The sequence below is a fragment of the Rhynchophorus ferrugineus genome, unplaced genomic scaffold (assembly GCF_030347505.1).
Source record: "Rhynchophorus ferrugineus isolate W39M unplaced genomic scaffold, kcgeb_rfMv2 rfM7, whole genome shotgun sequence".
Taxonomy (NCBI): Eukaryota; Metazoa; Arthropoda; class Insecta; order Coleoptera; family Curculionidae; genus Rhynchophorus; species Rhynchophorus ferrugineus.
The window spans coordinates 8937029-8964707 of NW_027472586.1; the positions used below are offsets into that span (position 1 = coordinate 8937029).

At 33.6% G+C, this 27679-nt stretch overlaps 1 protein-coding gene across 10 annotated transcripts in view; it reads left to right on the top strand.

Moving 5' to 3' along the window:
* Positions 1 to 27679, top strand: part of cpx (synaptic transmission protein complexin) — a 443610-nt gene that overhangs the window by 394582 nt on the left and 21349 nt on the right. For all 10 annotated transcript variants that reach the window (XM_076409239.1, XM_076409236.1, XM_076409241.1 and 7 more), the window contains one exon: positions 10452 to 10612. In XM_076409239.1, the coding sequence (XP_076265354.1) occupies positions 10452 to 10612 (161 nt within the window). The remainder of the gene's footprint in view (positions 1 to 10451; positions 10613 to 27679) is intronic.

Here is a 27679-nt window from a genome sequence, read left to right on the forward strand (position 1 = left end):
TAACCCCAGAAAGTTTTTAATGGTTAGACAGAAGTATTCTGTATTTTTCTCCAATTATATATATAATATCTGTCTCTACATCACTGACTTGATGAATTTTGCAGACATTTGGTAACGTGGCCCACCTGTACCCACTCAAATCGACTTTTATACGATGCTTTACTTATGATGCCATATTTTTTCGACTAGGTGAATTCTAATGCTTTATTAAATGAGAAAAACCTACGATAACCTCGCGAAGGACTGCAGTGACTAGTGGAAGAAACCAAAAATTGAAGACAACATTAAGTTAAATGGATAATAAATAACTACTCAGCAACAAATGGTGAAATACAAAATCAAACACTTCATAAAAAATCGAATTTCAAGTTGTAACGTTGATACTGTCGATTTAAGGCACTTTGTTATCGCAATTCTCTTAAGGTATCTGAAAGTCTAAATTCTAAATCAGATTTTAAATATCTGAATTTTAGTTTTATAATGTTATATAAAAGTTTTTTTCTTTCTTAAAACTTATTTTTAAAAAACTTTAAACATACAAATGGTCTAATTGAAGAGACTGGTTTTTCGAGCACACTAGTTAATGATTCAATTTTACCAACTATATACATAAAGAGTCTCAAAATTTAGATTTAGTAAACTGTTGTTAAGAAGTAAGATATCAAAGAAATTACCGTTGGAATATATATATATACATATATATATATATATATATATATATATATATATATATATATATATATATATTTGTTCATAAAGCTACATTTAATCACTGCATTCTCCTTAATGCATTTACCATATCTGCAAAACAGTTAGTGTTATTTCTCTTCTCATACATGTTAACCAAACGTTCATGTATATTCTGAACAATAACACACATGCTCATAAAGTTTTCACACTCTATAATACAATTCCCTACAATTAAAGTATATCAATTGTATACTGACCTTTAGTTTTTAGGTTTTTAGGTTTCCTCTTTCATCACCCTGTCATTTTAATCGTCAGCATTGAATCATAAACCAACATTCATAAGGTTTTATTCAATCACTCGTACTTTCAGAAACACTAAACAAGTGAATAACTAAGTTGCTTACTTCCAATCCATCAAAAACTTGCTCAAAATTGTACCATTTGTCAATTTCTTCTTCAATGTGTCTGATCGAGCTCACACAAACCGAAGATGCTATTTTCAACAGTGCCTCTTTCTATAAATCCAGACAGTTTTGGTTTGAATATCCTCCTCAATCTGATCTGCTTTGTATCTTTTCTCAGGCTTATTTAGAAAAAAAGTAAATTACATAAAATGCAATTAAATATTTCATTTATATTTACCAAGTAACAATTTGAAATAGTTCATTTTTAACATGATTTCCTCGAAACTTATTTTATGTACTTTAAGCCATTCCTTAATTGCAGCCTTTGTTCAGGAACTTTTTGGGAATTTGTCCACCAGTGTACTATATATATGGTAGATATGGTGCATTGTACATAACAATAACTGATGGTTCCTCCAAGTTCTTAAAAAGCTGATTTTCAAACTACTGCAAAGACAAGTTATGGTTCATTTCTTCCTGGTAGTCACCCTTGGATTTGGAGAAACACTAATTCTGCACCTGTAATGCAATGAATAAATGTTATGACTAACAAAACCTAATCGATAGTTATTCCAACATTTACTTTTTTCCATCATCTTTCGTCGTCTTTAAAATATTTATTATCATCTTGCCATGAGCAACCCATTGTACCATTCTGAAATATTAATGTCTCATTTAAATATATAAATAGATATAAAAACTCGTCCTCGATTTTGTTGTTTTTAAAAATTGTATTATTTTAAAAGCAATCTCCAGAAGTTCCATTAAACGCGCCCGTGTGTTATCTTTACACCATTTAAATCCTATATTATCCAACAATGTCTGAACGGATATTCTACATCTCTCAAATAGCTCTCTATCTTTTGGATTTTATGGATACTTTCCAGACTAATAATTTTCTCTGAAATAATTGTATTAAATTATGTTTCGATTGAAAAAAACTACTTACTGTTTTAAACACCAAGATTGAGCTTGATTCGTCACCTGTTTCGCATAAACACGGTTTCTTTTTGGCGAATTTAAGGTTATATTGTTTTTTATTTTTTGAGATATTTTAGTAACCGTGTCCGTACTAATATACAGTGCGGCATGTTTATATATACAGTAGAATGTAGTACATAATTTAGGCCTTTAGATCTTTTCATATAGTATTTATATCTGTTAGATATTATATTAATTTAATCGGACATCAAGTTAGTCTAATGATAGCATGACAGGTTGACTACTACCTTGAATATTGAGAAAAAAATATTATAAAAGTATCATTCAAGTCAACTTGAGCTGTTTTAACGTATTACGGTGTCAGTCATTTTTAACCGACAATATATCGGTGGCATTTCTCTTTTCCCTTAAGTATTTTATCAATAACCAAGTTTCGGCTCAATAGCAAAGTGCAGGTAGTACAACCGTGGCGACCAAACTTTAATATAAAGTAAATCGCAACAATTCGTGGTCGGGTCTCCTTTGCCGCAACTTTTTCCCAAGTTTCCCTACCGGGAACTTCGGCGAAATCAAACCGCGAATAAATAAAATTCGCCAACTTTATTTATGAAAATGGCTGTTGGAAGTTGCGAACAGCGATAAAATGATATCTCACCAAGTCAAGTTTAAGAATTCCGAACTACGTTTAACCGGGATATATAATGTGGTGGATTCTTTCCTCGAACTTTGTTGTTACTTGGAGATAAAACCTAGACCATAGATAGTAAGTTAGTCGTTTAGATTATTAAATATGTAAGATAAAAGCGGAGAATTTAGTACATAGTATTTTATTGCTAAAGCATACTATACGAGGATCATCAGTTTTGTAAATCATACGGAACAAATAGTTGCTAACTCTTTTGAAGCCAGTCTTACACCACTTTTCTATCAATGATTAAACTTAACAATTTTTAATATATAACTCTCATTTTTTAACAGGTCAATTGAAAAGTCCCCGGCCTACCATAGTAAAATACTTTTTTTTTGGCAAAATTAGTTTTTTTTTACTCAATATATTATTATAGCTTGATATACTGACATTGATTATAGCGACCCTTCAGCTTTTCGAAGCCATTTTTGTAGTACGATTTGTCCTTTGCTTCAAAAGAGACCTCAGTTTCGGCGATTACCTATTCATTCGACAAAAATTTCTTCCCAGCGAACATTCTTTTGTGATCTGAGAACAGGAAATAGTCGCTGGGGTCAGGTCCAGAGAATACAGTGGATGAGGAAGCAACCCGAAGCTCATTTCATGGATTTTTTCCATCGTTTTCACTGACTTGTGACACTTTCAGCACTTTCTTTTTCTTCAAATGCAGCCATTTTTCGACGATTTCATCCTTGAAATGGTCCAATAACGCTATTTAAATGTCGCTGTTGATGGTCGTTCATTTTTCAAGCTGGTCAATGAAAATTATTCCATGCGCATCCCAAAATACAGACGCCATAACCTTGCCAGCCGACTGTTGCGTTTTGCCACGCTTTGGAGCGGGTTCATCGTATGTAGTCCATTCTATGACTGTCGATTGGACTTCGGAGTAAAATGATGGAGCAATGTTTCATCCATTAACTCTGTTTCCAAACTCTGTTTCGTATCATCAACTCATCGTTGTTTTTGGTCAAAAGTGAGCTCGCGCGGCACCCACTTTGTACAGAGCTTTCTCATATCCAAATATTCGTGAATGATATGATGTACACATTCAGTTGGTATATTTAGTGTCTGCTATTTCATTCAATTTCAATTTACGGTCATTCAAAATCATTTTGTGGATTTTTTAAATATTTTCGTCGGTAACAACCTATCATTTCACCACGTCTAAACTTAGCATACCAATCCTTGATGATTGATTTTCCAGGGGGAATGTCCGAAAATTCGGAATCAAACTAAGTTTTTGCTTCAACTATATTTTTTCCCTTCAAGAAGAAATATTTTGTCAACAGGCGAAATTCCTTTTTATCAAATTTTTTCACATTAACAAAAGTTGCTTCACTCAAAATGCTATAATTCACAAACTAATGATCCGATAGCTGTCAAATTTATACACGCATCTTTTGAGTGTTAGGGCTAACTAAAAAAACATATGGATTTAATTCTAGTAGCGCCATGTATGTGTCAGGTCGGGAACTTTTCAGTTCCCTTGTTATCTATCTTTACTAACCATTTAATATAAGCACCAAATGAGCTATGAAAACAATTATTCCATATTTTTTGTTGATCGGAATTGTCCTATTTTAATCTCTGACTATCTTTTTGTCCCTAACACTATTCTTTGTAATAATTTAAATATTCTTTGTAGATGAGAATCACCATTTTTTAATGTATTATTCTCCTTTTATATCTATTATTACTAGTATCTGCTCTAATCAGCGCCATATTGTTTGTTGTCCAGAATTGGTCTATTTCCGAAATTCCTTTTTTAGCAATTATTCGTTTCAAAATTAGCTAGATTTATTTGTGTTTCAGTAGCAAATCATAGATGTAAAAGTATCGAGCTTCTTTTGGTACCCAGTCTTATGTAAACTATTTTATTATCCAGGTTTAGTCTCATAGTAATTTCGCGAGATAAAACATGTTGGTTTACGCCAATTTTTTTAAGTGTTTTATTTAACCCTCGTTGTTTGACATCAATAATACTATCAAAAAATGTATTAAATAACGCGTTATCGTCATTAATCAACACGACCTTTCCATTATTCAATTAATTGCAAATGATTTATTGTTAATTATTTTTTCTTGTTAATTAAAAACTGCATGAAAATAGGTCAATAAAAATAGAATATAAATTTGGCATAATTTTTAACAATAAAAAGTTAATATATTAATAAATACCAACAGAACAAGACTCATATTTGTAATTACATCATCATGCATATTTTCAGTACTGTTTTCTAGATTAATTGTTGTTTAATATTGTTACAACACTTACAGTAGTTAGTACTGCTCTATTTCTAGAGTTTTTTAACGGATTATTGTTAATTATACAGCTTTTTTTTAATTTTCATAGATCATGATTTTGTCGAAATAAGCTATAAATTTAGAGTACGATGTGAATTTATAATAGTCAAAATCACGATTTTATTTATTTATATAGGATTTACTTCGAGTTCAACTCGAGAAAATATATAATTGAGAATTATATTAGGATGTGTACGTTATTTAGAAGGATGGTTCGGAAATACCCATCCAGCAATCATATATCTAAACCTTAAAAATGCACAACAACAACAAAAACAAAAAAAACATATTTTTGCTGAGCATTGTAGTTTTTAAAGATCATTCCAGTCGTCCAAATGATGTTAACGATGTCAATATTATTAAGTAGGATCAAAGAATATAAGTACAGGTAATTCAGCGGCTTAAGAATACTTAGAGTACTTTAGAACACCAATATACTCTTAACATTGAGATATTGGAAACGAACGGCTGGACCGGGGACTTTTCAGACAACATGTTACAACAATAAAAACGCTGGGTGTTTAATTAAACTCCTTACGAACCGAAACGGAGAGAGGGAAACGAACAACGGAAAAAACTTCGACATATATATAATTTATCATAGGGGATATTTCTTTGGCTAACGAAAAAGTCTAAATGGAATGGAAAACAACTGTGCTTCTTTCCGGCGCTCATAACAGAAATGAAAATAATGTAAATATCCCATGGCGAACATTCATCATGTGTCAAGGGCAGATTCGCTTCGCCCGTGTACCCTGAGTGGCAAAGGCTTGAGAGGGCGCCAAGAGAAATAAATATGCAACTCCTCTGGCTCTCCGGTGTAGTCTGCATAGGCATGTGTCAGATTCAGATCGATTCGATATTTTTATGTTTCTAATTTAAAATGTTCATAACACGTATCTCAATAAATCCCGGATATGATTGATAAAATCTATCCTGATACCTTCATTCAAGAATAATGCACTCAGAGAAGTGCGCTTCTTGTATTTCTTTATCCCTTTCAGTGAACAATTTGTCTCAGTTAGAAATCACTTCCTTATTAGAGCTAAACCATTTTTCTGAAACATTATTAGGAATAACCAGTAGTCAGTGGAGACCAACTTGATTAAGAGTAAGTGGCAAAGCATTTCGAAGTCCAGTACGACTAATTTGACCATTTTTTTTTCATCGTCTTATAGCCTTTTTGCATTGTCTTTATGGACATTTTCCTTTATGCCTTCACTAAGTCGATTCAGTAACACCATGTAATTTTCACTATTAATGGTTTTACCTTGGCACGAAATCCAAAGTATCGAGGTCACAGCTTATTGATTGCTTTAGGCCGCTATCACCAACTGCTTTCCACTCATCTAACAATCTTATGCATTCAAGAAAATAGTGTCTGTTTAACAAAAACTTGTTTATTTCGCTTAACAAAAATTCGTATCCATTGTTTTGAAAATGACCAAAGTTGTTTAATGCAAGACAATAAAGTGCAAAAAAACTAAATTGAGCTATTGAGCTAAGAAGATATATTTATTTTGGGTTAGTGGCATCAAAAATCCTCTACTTTCTTATTCTTATTGTGCTGAAGTAACAAAACAAGAACAAAAATCTATAAGCTGGAATGAAGAGGATTAGAGGAATACAACCTTTAGTTTCTGAAATATATGATGAGAAATTAATATTCAATTAATAAGCGGATTTCTATTTCTGTCGCATATCTTAAAAAGTATATATTCTAAAGAAATTTAAAATGGGTTTTCATTTTTTCACCCCAAAATACGTATTTTTTTTGAAACTTCTAACAATACCTGAGAGGTGCAGAATTTTGGCATTTTTTCCATATATAAAATTTGCTTTTGTTGCTATTTTCACATTTTTTGCTGTCACTTCCTCTAAAATGATGCGGAGTTAATGAAAATTACAGGAATTATAGAGAATTTTACGGCGAATCGAGTGGTACTATACTGATTGATTTTTGTGGTGATATAGTAGAAAATGTATTTTCAGAATATAACTGACGTTCTGTATATATCACATATATTAAAAAATAGGCGTTCTAAAGCAATTTAACAAGTTTTGCTATCCAAATCATATCAAATTAATGAAAATTACAGGAAGTCTAAATTTTACCGGTACTACATAAATTTTTGTCGAATTCTTGGTTTTTAGATTATATGGTGGAAAATTTATTTTCATAAAATAAGTGAAGTTGTGCATATGTCACATATCTTAAAAATTATGCATTCTAAAGATTTTAACATAAAATTTCGCGGTTTCTCTTGAACACAACTGTAGGATACAACTAGCAAATCTAACATAGCTATCCTCCAGAGGTTTCAGAATAAAATGTTGAGAGTCATCGTCGGTTCCCCAATGAGTATGACTCGAACTGTTAGTGCAAAGTACTCTGAAAGACTATTAGTGTATCCCAATGCACTCGCTAAAGAGTTGCGCGATGACAGTGTAGTGAATAGGCTCAAACGCAAACTACCATACTGATTAATAGACACATAGAGTGATATTTAATAATATATAAAGTAGGTTAGTATAGTATTTAGAATAAGTTGGGATATATTTTAAAATAAGCTAGAATAGTATCTAGAATAAGATTTAGTTTATAAGTTGTACAACAGATCACTTACTGAAGTGATCTTCTACATGTCAGGATAGTTATATTATATAACGGAAAACAAATAATAATACTTGATGCCCACGGGCAGATTGTCGAAGTTCTAAGAGATTAATAAAAAAAATAAATTGGGGATTCTTCCTGTATCGCTTAAATTGAACTGAACTCACTACATTATTCTTTTACGTTCTTTAAACTAACTTTTAGGTTAGATACAATCAAAAAACTATTTCCCTTCATGCAGTGGAAGGGAAGCTTTTTATGAAGCAAAACTATTTAGGTATTATTGTGTATAGTATGCAGATTATAGAAAGAATAAGAGAAAAACTTAGTGTGAAACAAGAGACACACTCACGCTACAAATAACTATCTAGGCTAGAGTTGGGAAAACAAACTATTGTCGAAAAACAATCAAACTAGTCGATAGTAAAAACAGTAGCCGAATGAAAATTTCTGTCCGTTTCGAATTCCTTACCATATTAATTTTGAAAGAGGAAGTCTACTTTAGTTTACTAGGTTACTATCTATAGTATTTACTAAACAGTCGATAGTCGTTTTCATTTGATAGTTCGCAACACTAAACTAGATATTTTCAAAACTAATTTCGGAAAAATAAATATATATTATAATCCAACTGCCCTTACTAAACTACTTTTTCTTTATATAAAATTAACAAATAGTTTATTACAATTTATATTCTATTACGTCTTTAATTGCCTTAAGAAAGTGGTCACGTCTTCAGATATTTACTAAAATCTTTATGAGTAGATCAAAAAAATTGAACTGGTTAATTACAAACCTCCCTCGAACTAACGCACAAGTGGGGCGCTAAATTTGACAGCCCATTGGTCCCAGCGCAGAACAACAATCGGATATTTTCGATCACCATTCGGGAATTAATCCGGATCCGGTTCCTGGACGGACAATGCCGCATTGTGCGCTAAAACAATCCGCAAAATCCAATAATTCCTGCAACTTTTCCTTCGGCGAGAGCGGAACGCGGACAAACAATGGACCGCACGTGCCGGCGATGATGACGTCGCCTTCCGAAAATCGATCCTCCCTCCCCCTCCCCCGCGTTCGACAACAAACCGCTTCGTTAGGAGGTTGATTTAGTTCGGTTTATCGATTGATTCAACTTTAATCTTGATCCAGTGAAGTTTAATAGAAATCAAACAAATACCTATTCGTGAAACTAGCGAACACGGCAGGTGGGATAGGATGGAAAATCCCTTCATCATATTTATTCTTCTATAACGACTATTATTTTGTTCATTGTTTTTTTATTATTCTCTTAGAACTTCAATAATCTGTCGGTGGACAATAACTATTTTTTTATTATTTACGTTTTGCAATATAACTATGACTGGCATGTAGAAGATCCCTTCAACTTAAGATCGATACCGCAACAATTTCTTGTCTGGATAACGTCACGTATCGAGGTCTCCACTTCGACCGACGGTTTAATTGGCATTCCCAAATCCAGAAAGCAATCCAGAAAGGTTCGGGGATCGCAAACCTACTATCTTCTCTGATCTGCCCTTTTAGCAGACTTCCCATCTCCATAAAATGCTTATTGACAAGATGTTAATCCGGTCCGTACACCTCTACCGATCTAATATCTACTTCAACTTTGTTACACCCAACCCTCCATAGTTTGTCGGAAATAATCAAATTCACAGGGAAACTGACACTCCAGAAATCAAGCCCTTCATATTTCATTCCTTCCACAAACAGCAACTAAGCTCAAGTCAGGACATGCTGGAAGCTTAGCATCGCGTCACCGCTAACCTTCCCTTTTCCAGACTGAAACGATCTCATCCTTCACTGCGGTCATTACTTTTGCCCCGATACGACAGCATCCAGTCGTATGTTAACTCAAGTTCGAGAATAGTTAGATACACTATCTGTTGCCGGGCTCCACTGGCTGCCCGATCAGCGGGTGCCATATACCCAGATTTAGTGCAGTAGCAGTAGCGACCCACAGGGGTCAACTGTGAGGCGGTTTTGGTTTAGTGTATTGGTAAGCCCAGAGGCGTAACCCAACCCGTAACCCTGTCCACCTTGTCACTCCTGGTCAAGTCGCGTCATGAATGCCACCGCCTGGTTTTAGGCCAGAACAAAAAAATAGAAGATCGCTTCATTAAGTGATCTGCTGTACAAATTTATAATCTAAATCTTATTCTAAAGACTATGTTCACTTATTCTAAAGTTTATGCTAACTTGTTCTAATGATTATTCTAACTTATTTTCTAGATTATTATATATCATTCTATATGTCTATTAAACAGTTCGTGTAGTTCACTGCCATCGCACATACTTACCTGTTTGGCGAGTGCATTGGGATGCAGTAACAGTCTTTCAGAGCGCTCTGCGCTAACACTTTGGATCACAGTCGTTATGGGTTCCAAGAGGATACCGCGCTGAATTAGTTTGTTGGAGATTATGGGAGATCAAGATTCTTCATATAATTGTAGTATTTCATTGTTCTTCATTGCTAACACATATCGTGAGAACTTAATATTAAGTAGAAACATACAAATCACAAAGATATCAAAATAATTAACAAAAGCACCAAATTTCAACAAGTATTTGCAAGATTTGTAACTCGTCAACATTAGAAAACATATTAAAGTGTGGTCACATGGATGTTCAAGACAAATTTACAAATCATTGTTTTTAAGGTGCACAGAGCACTGGTGACATTCTTACGGAAAATTAAATATCCGCTAATTTATTGAATAACCTAGTATTAGTAGAATCCTCCAAAAATATTTGAAAAATAACGCCGATTCGATTGTTTTAGGAGCAGTCGGAGGTGACGATGACGGCGACGACAAAGAGAAGGAGGAGGAAGCCGAAAGGGAGCGATTGGAGGCCATCCGTGAGGCTGAAGAGAGGCGTAAGGAGAAACACCGCAAAATGGAAGAGGAACGGGAAAAGATGCGTCAAGAAATCAGGGATAAGGTAAGGTTCTTCTTCTCGAAATGTATAATGTTATATGTACACTTTAATTGTTCAAAGTCCTGAAATTATTATAGCCTTTATCTTTGTTGTGCCTATTTTGGTCTCTATAAATCTCAAAACCCACTGGAGATGTTATCTCGCAAAATAGTTTATTAATCTGCAGATTTGAATAACTAGATTGAACCAATTTTTACTTTAAACTGCTTGAACCGCGTCTCCTACATGGTTTCAATATAACTTTGATATTGTTGTGTTTCTTCAGTACCTTTCCGATGCGTTTCATTGCCCCTTGAAGAAACAGAACTGCTAGAAAAACTCTTTCGGTCATATTTTCTTCTGTCTTCCTTATTCCAGTAGGTGAGAATTGGATCAAGCTATACTCATTTTCAGGAAGAAGATGTCACCTCCTACCGATCTATAAGTTTATTACGGATAATCTCGAAAGTTTTCGAGAAATTATACATAAAGAAGCTAAACTATATAATAGAAAAAAGAAAAATTATTCCAGAACCTCAGTTTGGCTTTCGCAATAAGCATGGGACTATAGAACAAGTGCATAGACTTGTAAACAAAATAAACACTGACCTAAATGCCAAAGGATATTGTTCGGCCGCTTTTCTAGACATATCTCAGACTTTTGACAAAGTATGGCATACGGGCTTGCAAGTTAAACTAATGAAAATTCTCCCTCATCCGGACTATCAGTTACTAAAGTCGTATCTCACTGATAGACATTTTATTGTAAATCAAGGCGATGAACATACCGAATTAAATCCCATATATTCAGGAGTTCCGCAAGGTAGTGTACTGGGTCCAGTACTATATCTTCTGTATACGGCCGATCTGCCCACCACAAAAATAACTACTGTGGCAACATACGCAGACGACACAGCAATCTTAGCAACCCATGAAGATCCAGTCACAGCATCAACAAACCTACAAACCCACCTGGAGCAAATACAATTATGGTTGAAGACATGGCGCATTAAAGCCAACGAAACAAAATCTACGCATGTAACGTTTACCCCGGCGTAGAAGAACATGTCCACCAGTGAATATCAATCATCATCAACTCCCCCAAGCAGAGCATGTTAAATATCTTGGTATACACTTAGATCGGCCCTTAACCTGGAAGAAGCACATACTATCTAAACAGAAACAACTTGGACTTAAATTGTATCAAATGTATTGGCTCATCGGGCGCAAATCCAAGTTATCATTAGATAACAAGGTGTTGCTGTGTGAGTCTATACTCAAGCCCATTTGGTCATGTGGAGTCCAACTATGGGGTACTGCTAACAAATCTAATATATCCATCATTCAACGGTTCCAAGATAAGGTATTGCGTGCCATTGTTGATGCTTCGTACTATGTTTCAAATGAAGTGATAAAACGCGGTATTCCTCTAGAACCTATAATGAGTGTAATCCAACGTGTTTGTGTGAAGTACTTCGAAAGAGTGTCAGTGCATCCCAATGTACTCACTATTCAGCTAAATATGCGACGTGATAGTGAAGTGCGTAGACTAAAACGTTTAACACCACCTGATCTGATTACTGGATATATGCAAACTTTAGAATCAGCTTTAGAATAAGACTAATTAATTAAGATAATATTTTATACAGAAGATTGCTTAATGAAGTGATTTTCTACATGCCATGTATATATAATATAGACATAAGAAATTCGCATATATTTTAAAATACAGATATAATTTAATTAATTTATATATCAAATATATTTCTTATCTTATAATGAAAATATTGTTAGAAAAAGTTTCAGTAACATAACATCGTTTTTATTCTCTTTACTCTATTATGCAGGAAACAGTATTAACTTAATAAATAGTAATAATAAAGCACAGAGTGACCAGTAGAAAATATTAAGTCCCACTAAACATCAGACATCAGTTTGTTATATTTTAGTAGTTTCCAATTCTATTTTCTAACCTTAACCTATAAAACGAAACTCCACGTTCCAATTTAACATAAACCCGAAACTATTGCTTTATTCTCGACCAACTCGTGCGCTGTTATTTACGCTATCCTGACATATACTGCTGCCGGTACAAAAACCGAGTAATTTTCCTAAAAGCTTATGGATGGTCGGAGTTCTGCATCGACTATTCGAACGGTATTCCTGAACGCATCGAACGAACAAGGTATGATGCCGGTCAAGTGTCGCTTCCTGCTGGTCGTAAACATTCTCCATTCGGGAAAAAGCGCAGTTTGTTGCAGGTCCCGTTCCTGTCGTAAAAATATGCTCGGTCTCAAATTTACTACCAAGCACGATGAGTTATACCATCGTTCCATTTTAGGCAATAACACATTAAAACTAGAAGTACTGCAAATGTTATTCCATCATTGGTTTCAAATTTATTGTTTCTATAAACTGTACGTTTTCATTTCAAGTGAAATGAAAAACATACAGGGAATGGACAAGATAATATGAACCCCAATATTTATTCATTAACAAAGTGTCCAGTCGCCATTAGATCTCAAAATAGCTGCAATTCTTCGCATAATAGACTCGTAGAGTGTCTGAATAGTTTCCAACGGAATGTTGTCTTATTCTTGTTCCAAAATATCCATCAATTGTTTCAGTGATATTGTAGATACAAACCTATTTCTCACGCTGTGGTCTAAAACTCCCCATAAGGGCTATGATGTTGAGGTCTGGCGATTGTACTGGTCAGGCAAAACTAGAAGTACTGTAAATGCTATTACATCATTGGTTTCAAATTTATTGTATCTATAAACTGTACGTTTTCATTTCAAGTGAAATGAAAAACATATAGGGATGGACAAAATAATATGAATAATATATACACAATATTTGTGTACTCATTCTTGTACCAAAATATCTGCCAATTGCTTCAGTGATGTTGGAGATTCTATTCTAAAACTCCCCAAAGCTGTTCTATTAGATTCAAGTCTAGCGATTATAGTGGTCATGGAGGAGGTTTCAAGACATTCTGATATTCCTCAAACCAAGACTCAAAATTATAACCGTTTGTATGATATATAGTAAGAGCTTAATCAGTGAGGATGTCGAGATATTAATGCAAAATAATCGCAGTAAAGTTGATAATTATATTAATCAAAATGTTTTCCATCATTTTCCACAACTTTTACCCATTTTTCTGACAGTATTTCTGATCGATCGATTTTCATACCTTTTCAACATTTTGTAACCGTGTGCCAGACATCAGCCATATGCTGCATCAGTCTGAATATATGATGGTAAGAACGCTGAGGTGCGACAGCACTTCCCATCCGAGCTGCAACAATGTACCTTTCACAATTCTTGCAACGTATGACCGAGCATTCTCATATAAGATGTAATCGATGTAATATAAGTAATCATGTTGCTCTTACGTCTTTTACTTGCTACGGCTAGTCTTTTTTGCAACAATACGTTGTTTAATTGACCTAGGTATCTCCAGTAGCAGTTTTATTCGGTTTTAACAACTCACTACACCTCGCTGGCCCTCTTATATACGCATCAAGACTTCTAGTTCTACACTAACCCTTGACTTTGCAACCAGTAGATCCACACCAGATTTTCATCTCCAGTCACAATATGTACACGCACATTAAACTCTTTTTTACATCTTTTGGTGGCCGTACCTTTTAAACAACAGTTTCTGTTTAAATTCCCGTCGACTAAGCTAAGATATATTTAAGTAACTTATAAATTGCCAAATACGAGGTTACCAAATTCTAATAGTTCACGAATAGAGACACTCTCACCTCTTTTTGTTCGTAATCAGTGTTTGTACACCCAAAGGTGTGATGTTTCCATCCAAGTACTAGTATAATAGCAGAGAGTGTATCCAAATTCCACGAATTCACAGACTAGGGATGTTTTTCTAAACTTCAAAGCATTAACTTCCATTACAATAACGTCTTTCGTCATTTCAGCTTCATCACCCAAATTCCACGCAGACCTAAAACATATAAACCAGCCATTAAATTAAAACATTGACATTTTACGAAGCTTCATTACTTGTAAATCTATCTAACTGCTTTTAAAACTCATTTTAAAAGCAGAAGAAAACTTATATTAAGACCAAAATAATATTAAGTAAACTTATCGAAAAACTGTCCTCTGTTTTATTTATTAGTTGTTTGCTTCGGTGCGGTATAGATGGTCATTAAACTGACATCATTATTGACTGTACCGCTAGGCCAAGTCGTATTTTATATCAGGGCCCAAGGGTTTATGTTATAATCCATAGCCTAGGAGGGAAATTATTATGCGCTTGTCTATTCGTGACTAGTAAAAATACGTCTCGTGCTCATCGATCCACGGTCACGTAAGACCTAATCGGTTTTATACAGATCCTGAGAGCGGATATACTTTCATAACATGCAAGTAATTGGTCTGTAGGGGTAATACCGCGGCTATATTAGATTATTTCTTTCATAATAATAACTCGATTATCTAGATCGATATATACATCCAGACATAATAGTTGTTATGATTTTTAATCATAAATAGGCATGCCTAATCTAACTGCTTATATTTTATAGCTCTTAGTAGTACTTCCCATTATTATTTCTTATTTCTTCCATAATAATAACTCGATTATTCATACATCCAGATATAATAGTTGATATGTATTTGTTGTTATGTCAGCTCTTTGTAAGACTGCAATTTATTATTTCATTTTAATATTATTTATGAAAAGTATTACATACATTTTAAGTTATAATCCCTTCCAAGCCAATGAACCTCATCAAAATGTATGACGTCACAACGTCCAAATGTTAGAACAAAATACTAATGTAGTGGTATTCCCTGGATGTCCAACCGTTCATTAGAAAACATATTTATCTTTTTACGTTTAGTTTTTATTTCCTTCGTTGCTGTTCTTTTATTTCCATATCACTGTATCTCGCCTTAGTTTCTTCTGTTACTACCTGATACATTTTCCTTCATAAAATTAGATTTAGTCACTGCATTCTCCCTAGTGTATTTGCCATACCTGCAAACTGGCCATTTTATTCCTTCTATCCTTATAATTTCTAACCAAATGCTCATGTATATTTTGAAGAATTACACACATCTATACACATAAATCTCTCACACTCTGCAATACAATTATCGATAGTTTTCATCGGTAATTTTCAGCGTTGGGCCAAAAGCCCACAACAAAAAAGTTTCTAATCTAGGGAACACTTATTCGGAATTTCACCATTTGTCATTTTTTTCTTCTCGTTCGTCTTGTGGAGTTTGACCAAACCGAAGGTGTTATTGTAGTCAATAATTTTTTCTACAGTGTATCTTTTCTCAAGCTTGTTTCTAAAGAAAGTAAATTACATACGATACAAAAATTTAATATATATTTACTGATTGACAAAAAACTAACTCAGAAATAAAATCATGGTGATAATAAGTCACTATAAACAATAACATATCTGCAATGAATCATTAATAAGTAGCGTGACTAACAAGACCTAAACCTTTTCATCATCCATTTATTTTTAGCACCAAACGAAGAAAACTACTTAACGTAGTCAAAATATAAACGCATAACCGCGAAGCAAGGAACATCGGACTGATGGTGGCAAAAATACGAAATCCCAAAGCAATTAACACGCTCATAAATCCAGATCTAGACCAGGGAAGCGCCGCCGTCTCTGCAAAAAAAAAGGGGAAAGATAAATCTCGCGCTATTCTCGACGATGGTAAACCACCGTTGTCGCTGCGACGACTTCATAAATAGTGGCCGAGGTGTTTAGCTTTTTGCCGGTGGTAGCCACCCAGCATAAATCACACAACTTTTAAATTAACCAGCTCGAAACTTGGCGAAATCCTTTGTTCGGTCGCCCGCCAGCGCATAGTAAGTTAAACAGCTTTAATGGGAAATTTTCCTAATCCCCATCCATCCATTCATTAACTCGAGTGACCGAAAAAAGCTTCTCGGGTTGAATTTTAGGATACGCCTTAATTCGTTCGATACGTTCCAGAGTATTTCGATAAAAAATAGCCCTCTATGCTTGAATTACATGGTGGTATGTCGAAATTACCTAAATATGCCGATTGCGGTGCATATTGCGACAATAGGCATGGTGGAAATAACCAAAATATGTTTTAAAATAATATTTAGAACGAAAATGAATATTTGTGTCATAAAATTAAGCCAAGAAAAATAGTTTGTTTTTATTTATTTATTACATTGTTACTAGTCGTTGCCGACTAACCCACAGTTTGTCTCTACGACAAATTAAATCTAGAATATATCTAGGAGAACCCATCTATCCTGTCCTAGTCTCTATTGTAATAATGCTTCTTATGCATTAACACTAGTGTTTTTTTGAATTAAATCCATCTCACTACATAACACTACACAAGATCAAAAAATTCGATTCTTTTGAGTCTATATCTTCTTCTAGTATTTGTATGTTGTAATACGTTGATATTGACATTTTTTTATTACTCTTAGAGGTTCCACAATCTACCCAATATGCAAGAAGTATTTCTTATGTTTATATTATACATACATGGCATGTAGAAAAGCACTTCATTAAGTGATCTCGTGTATAAAATACTGTCTTAATTAATTAGACTTATTTTAAAGCTTATTCTAAAGTCTATATATATCCAATAGTCAGATCAGATGGTTTTAAACGTTTTAGTGTACGTACTTCACTATCACGTCGCATATTTAGCTGATTATCGAGTACATTGGGATACACACAACACAATATCAACAATGCCATGTACATCAACAATGGCACGCAACACTTTATTTTGAAAGCGTTGAGTGATGGATATATTAGATTTGCTAGCGGTACCCCATAGTTGAATTCCATATGACCAAATAGGTTTGAGTATAGACTCATACTGCAATACCTTGTTATCTAATGATAACTTGGATTTGCGCCCGATGAGCCAATACATTTGATATAATTTAGTCCAAGTTGTTTCCGTTTGGCGAGTAAGTGCTTCTTCAAGGTTAGGCCTCGATCTAAATGCATTAAAAGATACTTAACATCCTTTGCTTGAGGGAGTTGACAATGATTGATATTCACTGGTGGACATGTTTTTCTACGCAGGGTAAAAGTTATATGGGTGGATTTTGTTTCATTTAATGCGCCATGTCTTCAACCACATTTGTATTTGTTCCAGGTGGGCTTGTAGGTTCATTGATGCTTTGACTGGATCTTTGTGTAATTCTAAAATTGCTGTATCGTCTGCGTATATTGCCACAGTAGTTATTTTTGTGGTAGTTAGGTCGGCTGTATATAGAAGATATATTATTGGACCCAGTACTCTACCTTGCGGAACTCATGAATATATTGGATGTAATTCGGTATGTTCATCGCCTTGTTTTACAGTAAAATGTCTATCAGTGAGATCCGATTTTAGTAACTGATAATCCGGATAAGGGAGAAGTTTCTTTGATTTAATCTGCAACCCCGAATACCATACTTTGCCAAAACCCTGAGATATGTCTAGGAAATCAGCCGTACACTATTTTTTGGCATTTAGGTCCATGTTTATTTTGTTTACAAGTCTACGCACTTGTTCTACAGTTCGATGCTTTTTGCGAAACCCAAACTGCTTTTCGGGGATATTTTTTCTTTTTTCTATTATATAGTTTAGCTTCTTTTTGTATAGTTTCTCAAAAACTTTCGAGATTATCGGTAATAAAATTATAGGCCGGTAGAAGGTGACATCTTTTGGTATTTTCCTGGTTTGAGAATCATTAATGTTTTAGCTACTTTCCAGATGCTAGTAATGATAGTTCTTGTAAAATTTTATCGGTAATTAATTCATAACCACGGGCTTTTTAATATTAATCTCTCTCGTTATTGTTTATTTATTTTTTTTATATTGACATGATTTCCTGAGCGATACTCGATAAGTGAAGGTCTCGGTCTAAGCAGTCAGTCCTGTAGTATCTGGGTACACCTACAATATTTCTCAGTCGCTGAAATTGGCTGAAATTATTTATATTGTCACTTGTCCGTAAATTTTGTGTGACTTTTTCGTTATTGTCTCCGATCACAAAAATCGCATTGTCATCAGCAGATGTAGCCATCATGATACTATCCCAATACAGTTCCTTGTGAAGAAATATAGTAAACATCAATCAGAACCAATTATCTGTGCCTAAACCCAGCCTACAAAACACAATTTTTAGTTTTCCACGATTCGCGTCTGTATATACCGAGTATACTCTATAATAATATAAGGAAAATTGCTAGTTTGTATAAAAGAATGTTAAAATAATCGAACAGTTTTTTATATTCATAATTCGAATGAGAAAAAAATCAAAGAAATAAAAAGCTTGCGATGACAATACCCAGAACAAAATATAGTTATTACTAGCGTTGAGAACTATCGACTAAAAACAGTCGATAGTCGTTTTCAGTCGATACTTCCCAACACTAGTTATTATGAAAAAAATTCGAAACGTCTGGGATAATTTCCCTACTGAGTTTACCGAAATCTTTGTTAGGGAAATAGCAACTGGCCCAGTTAACAGTAAACTATAACCTCGTTAGTGCGGTTATCTTTCATTTATTATACTTCCTATTCTACCACGAACTGTCAGTCCGAACGTCAGCCCCCGGACGTCAAGTTTGTGGGTCAGTTCTCTGTAACCCAATTATTAAGATTGATGATGGCCAGCGATCGTGGCCGACACAAATTTCAGTTTAACTCGGCCATTGCGATGCTGATCCATCAGCGATCGATTTTTTTTTTCGTAAAACTGATAAAGATCCCTAACTTATCTAACAAATAATTAATATAATAACTTGCAGTATAGTAATAATTTGGAAAATTTCTTTTGCATTCTGTTTTTTTATTATTTATTATAGCAATCTAGCAAATTAACATTAAGAAGCTATTTGTTTTTATACTAATTTGCTACGGTTTTAAAATTACAAAGTATTTATTCTACAATAGACACTTTGGGCTTAATATTTATGTCACTAAATTTAATGTACACATACTTATAACTTTAGTGAGTTAGATCAAAGGATTTAACTCTCTTTAATCTTCTGGTTAAGCCATCATTATGGAGCTGGAGAACCTCAACATTGATATGCTGATGGAGCCTTTGTTCATGTCTTTGGGCATAGTCCTTGATAACTTTATCGACAGTAGAAACTGTTCTTCAAGTTCTTAGGCAGATTGTCGTTACCAATTTACCATGCAGCATCAATAATATCTCGCAATACCTTGTTTTGTAATCTTTGTGTCATATTTCTATTGTTTTTGCTAGTACAACACCAAAGTTTATACATAAGTCCACACCGGTTTCAAACTTGTTGGTAAAGTAAAAGCTTATTATATACTGACAGGGCTGAATATATTTAAAAAAATAATAAGTGATTATACACAATTGAATATATCGATGCTGATACTTCGACATTGAAATATACCATTTCGACGTCAATTTTATTTTACTTCTTTCGTTTTCGTTAATGTTTTCAATACCCCGGTTAAAATCTTCTATTTTTACTATTTTACGTTATTTAGTAAAATTTGTATTAATGGGTACTTATTATGTTGATTAAATTTAGCATTTCAATAACAAAAACCTGTCAAAGCCGTGTGTTTTTCACCAAGTCAAAAAATACGACGACGAACGAAGTGCGATGTATTACCCTACTCACCATATTCACCGGACTTTTCTCCATCAGATTACTATGTACTCGTTTAGCCAACTGATTCGGATTTTCAATTTTGAATGCCTTTCAAAATTTAGTCACGGTCTTTACAGAACTAATACTTATCTGTGTTCAAACAAGAACGAACATAAATCATCTTAAATCAATAACGATCGGATGAAGTCTAAGAAAGGCATCCCTAATCTTTCTGGTTCGCTGCTGATTTTTCAGCCCCAGTATAGCTTACGGCCCCCTCAGAAATAACTTTCAGCGATAATTAACACTGGCTAAAGTCCTAATGAAGACGCTCGTTATCAACAACGCAAACGCTGCGTGGAAACTCGCTAACGGATTGTAAATAAAATTAGTCCCGTAATTGTACGTAAGACGAGGTATGGCGAGGTTCCATCCTTTCCATCTCTCGTCCATGAGAAAAGACTCTTTCCGGGTTTTGTCCGTTTGTTGCTTGATGAAACGTAACGACGTAATGTTGGTTTCTCGTACTTTCGTACCATTTCCGAGTTTACTTAAGACAGTGGTGTGTCATTTACGTCAGAGTTGTACAGGTTACTAAATAAACTAAATGTAGCATTTTTAGAATACGAGGTCTGTTCGAAAAATAAAGGGAATTTTCATTTTTAGAACAAATATTATTTCGAGCACCTGTTTGCAACTTGGGTCCCTAGAACTAGTCCCCAAGCACTTATCCATTCATTCCAGTGCTTTGAGCTTCTTCAATGATTCTCTGTACTTGCAAAACGACAACCGTAAGTCACACGAAGCCATATCTGGCGAATACACGAATGATAATTCACAAATTAGCAACGAAGGCACTTTATCATGACGCGAGAGCCATGAATCTGTCAATTAGGAATGCCGAAAAATATTTATATTATTTATATAGATATGTTTTAAACACTTTAAAAAATATCGCTATTTGTTTTGTAGCGATCTTGAGCATGTCGAATTTTACATCGTGGAATAACGGTCTACAAAATACCCAGAAATATAATCCCAGATGTTGAACACGGGCGGGGTGCCAACTGGAACCCGATAAAGGATAGCTGGCGGCAACCCCGAGACGTTTATCTGGGATATTATTGAAGGGTATTTCGGTCATTCAGTGCTCAACCCTCGTTTGGTTTAGACGTGCCACCATCGACTGCCCAAGCCTCTTCTTCAGGTAACTCCGCTGCCATCCGTTTTATTATTTGTATTTTCCCATTTTTTTATATTGCCAATAAATAACGGTCACATTATGTAAACACCACTGTTTCATTTTGTTTTACCTCCATTCACCGAGCCACTTCATTTACCCTAAAGTTTCAACAGTATATCGATATTTATTTTAATTATCGACATTTTTTCTGGCTATTCAAAAGAGATATCGATCCTTTTGTTATCCGATATATCGATACTTTTTAAAACAACGATATTTTGATATATCAATATTTTTCTTCACGGCCGACGTCCCTACTGTCCATCAGCAACATTTCGGGTTATGACTCACTTTTTGTCACGTTTATATCTGTTACTGATGTACCACGATAATTTATAAATCTATAAGTGATAGGTTTTCAACGTCTTCACGGTCATTTTGTACCAGAAAATGCTTGTACCATTATTTTTTTCCTCGTATCAGTATGTAACATTTCTAAAACATTATACCATTTTCTTAAAATTAAAATTTAATGTAAATTAAATCTTATTCATGATTTATGCTAAAAAATCTCCAACAGTACCGAAAGATATAATTCTTTCAACAGTTAATAATAAAACTAAACAATCATAATAGCTAAAAATGTATAGATACTTTCTAGACGTACTTTTTATACTAGTAACATCAACTATCTCTCATTTTTAAGTCTTAGAATTTAATAATACTTGCCATGTAACATGTTTCGCAACTACTCAGCAATATATGTTTATTCACAAATCATTTTCATCGTCCCGTCGTAATTATTAGCGTAAAATGGTCCACTGTAATGTTAGTACTAAATGAAACTTTCTGAAAACATTAAATATATGTTCTAATATTTTTTAAGTTAAGGTGTTTTGAATCATCAGTCATTTAACAAAAACTTTATCGGCACTGTTATGGCTGACATTTAGATAGCTTCACTTTTTCTCTTTACATGGGAATATCTTGAAATTTGTGTTTTAAATTTAATTATTTTGTAGTGCGAAAATCTACCCGTTATCCGATTCAAGGGAATTAACTGGTGGCAATACACTGAATATGAATAAACAATTCGATTGCATGTATTCTAATCATCAGTTGAAATATTTCAGTTGAAAAAACACAGCAAGACAGTGATATGGTTAGAAGTGGCATTTTCAGTCAGTACGTGTGGTAGTCATTTTCCCTCCATTTTTCCACAACGTAAACATCCACAAATTGTAAATAATTGCCTTAAAAAGTTGCCTGAAAATTATTTGTTCACTGTCTTGCCGTTTCTTTTCATTGACATCAAAATAATACGAATAACTAACGATGTACTAACTGAAGAACTGTTATTTTTATACAGAGAAATGTCAAAACTATCTAATTTAACATTTGTTAACATTGATAGTTCACATTTTCACCAACAGATATCGCTGATCAAAGTACGTACGCAAGCAAGGGCCTAGTATAACTCTCAATGATAAAAAGAAAAAGATTTGAGGGGTTTCGTACTTCGGCCATACATTACACATAAATAAAGGTAGATATAATTTAATAGTTCCTCTACGTATTTAATTATTATAATCCCACGGTTCTCTATTTTCGTAATTTCGAATTCTCTTATCGCCTCATGTCAGATCCGTGGGTTTTAATGGGTCTGACATATGTTTCGTTCAAGCTTCCGTCGTGGGAGGTTTGTTCTCCATATATCTCTCCCCAGGTAGACCCTGCTCCGTTCGTTATTACACCTTCATCATTCGCACAACTATAAATTGTGGTTTCTTTTAATTCCTCGCCGTTATAATAGTTCTATTTAGAATAATATGCTATTTTAGAGTGAACTGTCAGAAGAAGATTTTAGGTATTAACATACTGTTCTTTCAGCATATAATACAAGCAACATTTTATTAGTTATTTTTATATAAAGTTTAAATATTAAATATAGCGTTGGGATCTATCGACTGAAAACAGTCGAAGCAATGGATAGTTGCAAATCAGTCGAAATAGTCGATAGTGAAATGCACGGTTCGACTGTTTTTATCCATTCGTCATGTCAGACAAAGATGTACGAACTCTTTCCTGTATGAATTGTGAGAGATGAAAGGACGGAGATAATTGCTTGGAACGCTTAATTTTATTTGTGCTTATATTTTCCAACGGTAGTATAAGCGAGACGGAGATGTACATATTCCTTCATGCACTAACTTTAAAAAAGAAAAAAAAATTACTGAATACTATTAACGTGCAATTAATAATTTCATTTCAAACGAAGTAGAATTACTTTTATATTTGAATGTTCTGTGGATCTGTAAAAAGGAATGGAATAATACTCCACAAATGTTTTATTTTAATGTGTTATTGCTAGAACGTTAAAAATCAGTCGAATGAAACTAGTAGAACCAAAAATAGTAACGAAAAGTACACGACTGTTTCAGTCGATAGTAAATAGTAATAACATCAGTCGGACCGAAAATAGCAACTGAAACAGTCGATAGTAAAACGTAGTCAATTACTAAACAGTCGATAGTCGATTTCAATCGATATTTCCCAACACTAATTAAATATAAACGGCGTACTTTCTTTGTACTCTAGCCATGTCAAATCGTATCGTCATATCAATCGTTTTTTGTTTTCTTTAACAGTGAAACTGTTATTGAACCAACATTCATATATTTGTTGATATATTGACGGATGGAGTCCAACAATTAATTTTGAACGGTCTCAAAGCTATGGATATAACACAGAAACAGTAAAATCTAGTTCTGTTTAAACTCAAGCTCATGTACTCGGCGTTTCACGAGGAACAGTGTCCACGGTAATAGCAGCCTTGACACAAAACATGGTAAAATGTCATCGGCGAAGAAGAATAGTGAGTACGGCTTCATAGATTTATACCTCTTTGAAAATGTGAAGTTTTCTTATTTAATTTATTAAATTTACAGTGAACTCTAACCTTAAAAGCACGTGAGGCGTGGTTCCGCAAATTCAAAAGTGATGATTTCGATGTGCTATGGAAAGAACGTTCCTGGTAGACCACAAAAGTTTGAAGAAGCCAAACTGTAAAAGATATTGGATGAAGACCTAAGCCAAACTCAAAAATACTTGGAAGAAGCGTTAAATGTAGCCCACGAAATGATTAGCCACCCATTACGAACAATAATTAAAATCCAAAAGATGGGAAGATGGGTGCCAGATCAAAAGATTGACAGGATTGAAATAGAAAACCGAAAAATCGTCTGTGAAAAATCACCTGACGAATCCGGCCGATCGGCTCTAAGGCCTAATCGTTTTGGTCGCAAGACAATGCCCTATATTTGGTAGGACCAGAGTGGCGTGGTGTATTACGAACTGTCAAATCGAAAAACATCCAGAGTGGACTCGAAGACACGGCACAAATGATTTTACAGTATGCTAACGCGCTGTTTAAAGCAAAACCGATCAAGGAAGCGTTTAAAGCACTTGAATGGGACATATTATCGCATCCGCCGTACTCTCTAGACCTTGCCCCGTCCGACTATCAACTTTTCGCATCAAATGAACACGCGCTCGCGGACCAGCACCTCGCCAATTTCACAAAAGTGAGAAAATGACTAAAATATTACTCAAAAGACAAATAGTTTTTTCGCTTTGACAAATTGCCTGAGTTTTTCTTTTTCCGAAAAAAATTGTAATGACTTTCCGGTACACCTGAGATATATCCTCTATCACTCTCTCCGGAACACCAACTCAATGTTCAATGAACAATAAACAATATTTTCAGTAATAACTACAGTCAGTCATAAAGCCAATTTGGACCTATGAGGTCCAAATATGGGATTGCACTAAGACATCAAACCAATTGGTAACCCAACGTACCCAAAACATAGTTCTACGATTACCGATGCTTATCGCTACGTAACCAACGAAGAACTGCGCGATGACCTCGAAATCAAATGGATACACGAACTTATTTAGTGTATAATGTAAGAATTAATTTGTAAATTAAGATTATGTAATTATTTAAAAAAAGTAACAACTATCAGAATTAGTTCCCAGTAAAATTCATTCAATAATTTTTTAAACAAAAGGGACTCTTCGATTGTCGTGTAGAAGCGATCCTTTTGTAAAGAAAACGCCAACTTGTCAATAAAGCTACTTACGTCCGAACACGAAGGTTCTTCGTGTTGGATTTGAATATCGAGTATCGTCTAGAGGATAAAAATAGCCTATAAATTACCCAGTTCGTTCCCTTCGCATTTTCGAACCCATTCGTTATGGTAATAGTGTTTCTCGTACATTAATTAGTATCTTTTTTTAATCGACTGTATTTATTATTTATAATAAATTGTGCTTTGTTATATTTACGTTTATCAAGTATTTATAGTCTATTCAAAATTTTTTTGTACATACGTCATCAAGATGTTTAGTGTATGGCCTATCGCAATTTGTAAATTCGTTTTAGTATCAGACAATATATTCCTTCTCATTTTATTCTAGTTAAAAAGAGACACAATGCTGTATGATTAGTTCGAACGCGTAAACGAATAAGCCTGTCAGTCGTCCGGTTGTCAGACGTGTGCAAAAATCTTGAAAGCAATAGTGATAAGAGGTTATAGCACTAACCTATAAACTATTGTGGCTGTATAATCAACTGTAGTTTTTAGATGTACTATAACTTTAAAATAAATTATATTTGCTAACATTTTTGTTCAATTATTTTATTTAGATTTTAATTCTGTTGTATATCAAATCCGTACTGAACTGAAACTCACAGTTGATGCGGCAACATTGCGACGTTTGACATAATAAATTGAGATGAGGCATGAACAAAATAACTTTGAACGGACTATAGGTATATTTTCATTTTAGGTACAGGATGTTTTATTTTTTGGTCTATGTTCGTATGTTTTGATCTAATAATCGTAATAACAAAATGAAAAAAACAAAAACTTTATTTCACCTTCTACTACACGTACTATATACACACAATTTAGCTTAATACCTGCCTAAACCTATATATGTACCAACTGATTATTTTGAAGTCGGTGCCGAACCCAAACAGTTATATTGATTTAGATTTGTTTTGTTGTTAATTTAATTATTTATATATGACACAAAAATATATTATTATTTTTGTATTTTATGTATTACAACGATTTTTTGTGTTAAATTATTTTTTAATTTTTAGTGAGTTCCTTAAAGTCGATTAAATTTTTTTGTTAAAAATATTTTATTTTTCTCTTTTTAGTGTTAGATGTTTACTCAGTAAAATACGCAGTAACTTTATTTAATATTACTTTATTATCATTCTATTATTATATTACTATCTATTATCTCTATCTATATATCTATCTATTATTATATATATTAAAAATATTTTATTTTTCTCTTTTTAGTGTTAGATATTTACTCAATAAAATACGCAGTAACTTTATTTAATATTACTTTATTATCATTCTATTATTATATTACTATCTATTATCTCTATCTATTATCTTTATATATATATATATATATATATATATATATATATATATATATATATATATATCTATCTATTATTATATAATATTATTATTCTATTATTACTCTATTAATTTTAATTTTTAGTGAATTCCTTATTTAGTTTTTGAAGTCGATTCAATTTTTTTGTTAAAAATATTTTATTTTTCTCTTTTTAGTGTTAGATGTTTACTCAATAAAATACGCAGTAACTTTATTTAATATTACTTTATTATCATTCTATTATTATATTACTATCTATTATCTCTATCTATATATCTATCTATTATTATATAATATTATGATTCTATTATTACTCTATTAATTTTAATTTTTAGTGAATTCCTTATTTAGTTTTTGAAGTCGATTCAATTTTTTTGTTAAAAATATTTTATTTTTCTCTTTTTAGTGTTAGATATTTACTCAATAAAATAGGCAGTAACTTTATTTAATGTTACAATGGGTAGGTCAAGTGAAGGTGCAGCCCATATGAGGAAAATAGGAATAAAGAAACAATGATTGAAAATAAGGTGCGCTTCAGGCCCCGGAGTCCGCTACCTAGCCTGGGTGTTCTGACAAATGTTCTGACTAAACAATAACAAAAGCTTATGGTCCCCGCCGGGAATCGAACCTGCGACCTCCGTTTGGGAACTAAACCCTTTAACCATTACACCATAGATGCAGTTGTCTACATTATTTCTACCAAGTCTGATATGCTGTAGTTATTACTTAAAAAGCAAACTGAATGGCTTTTTCACTGAACGTCTTCCGATTTTCCTTAACATCAGC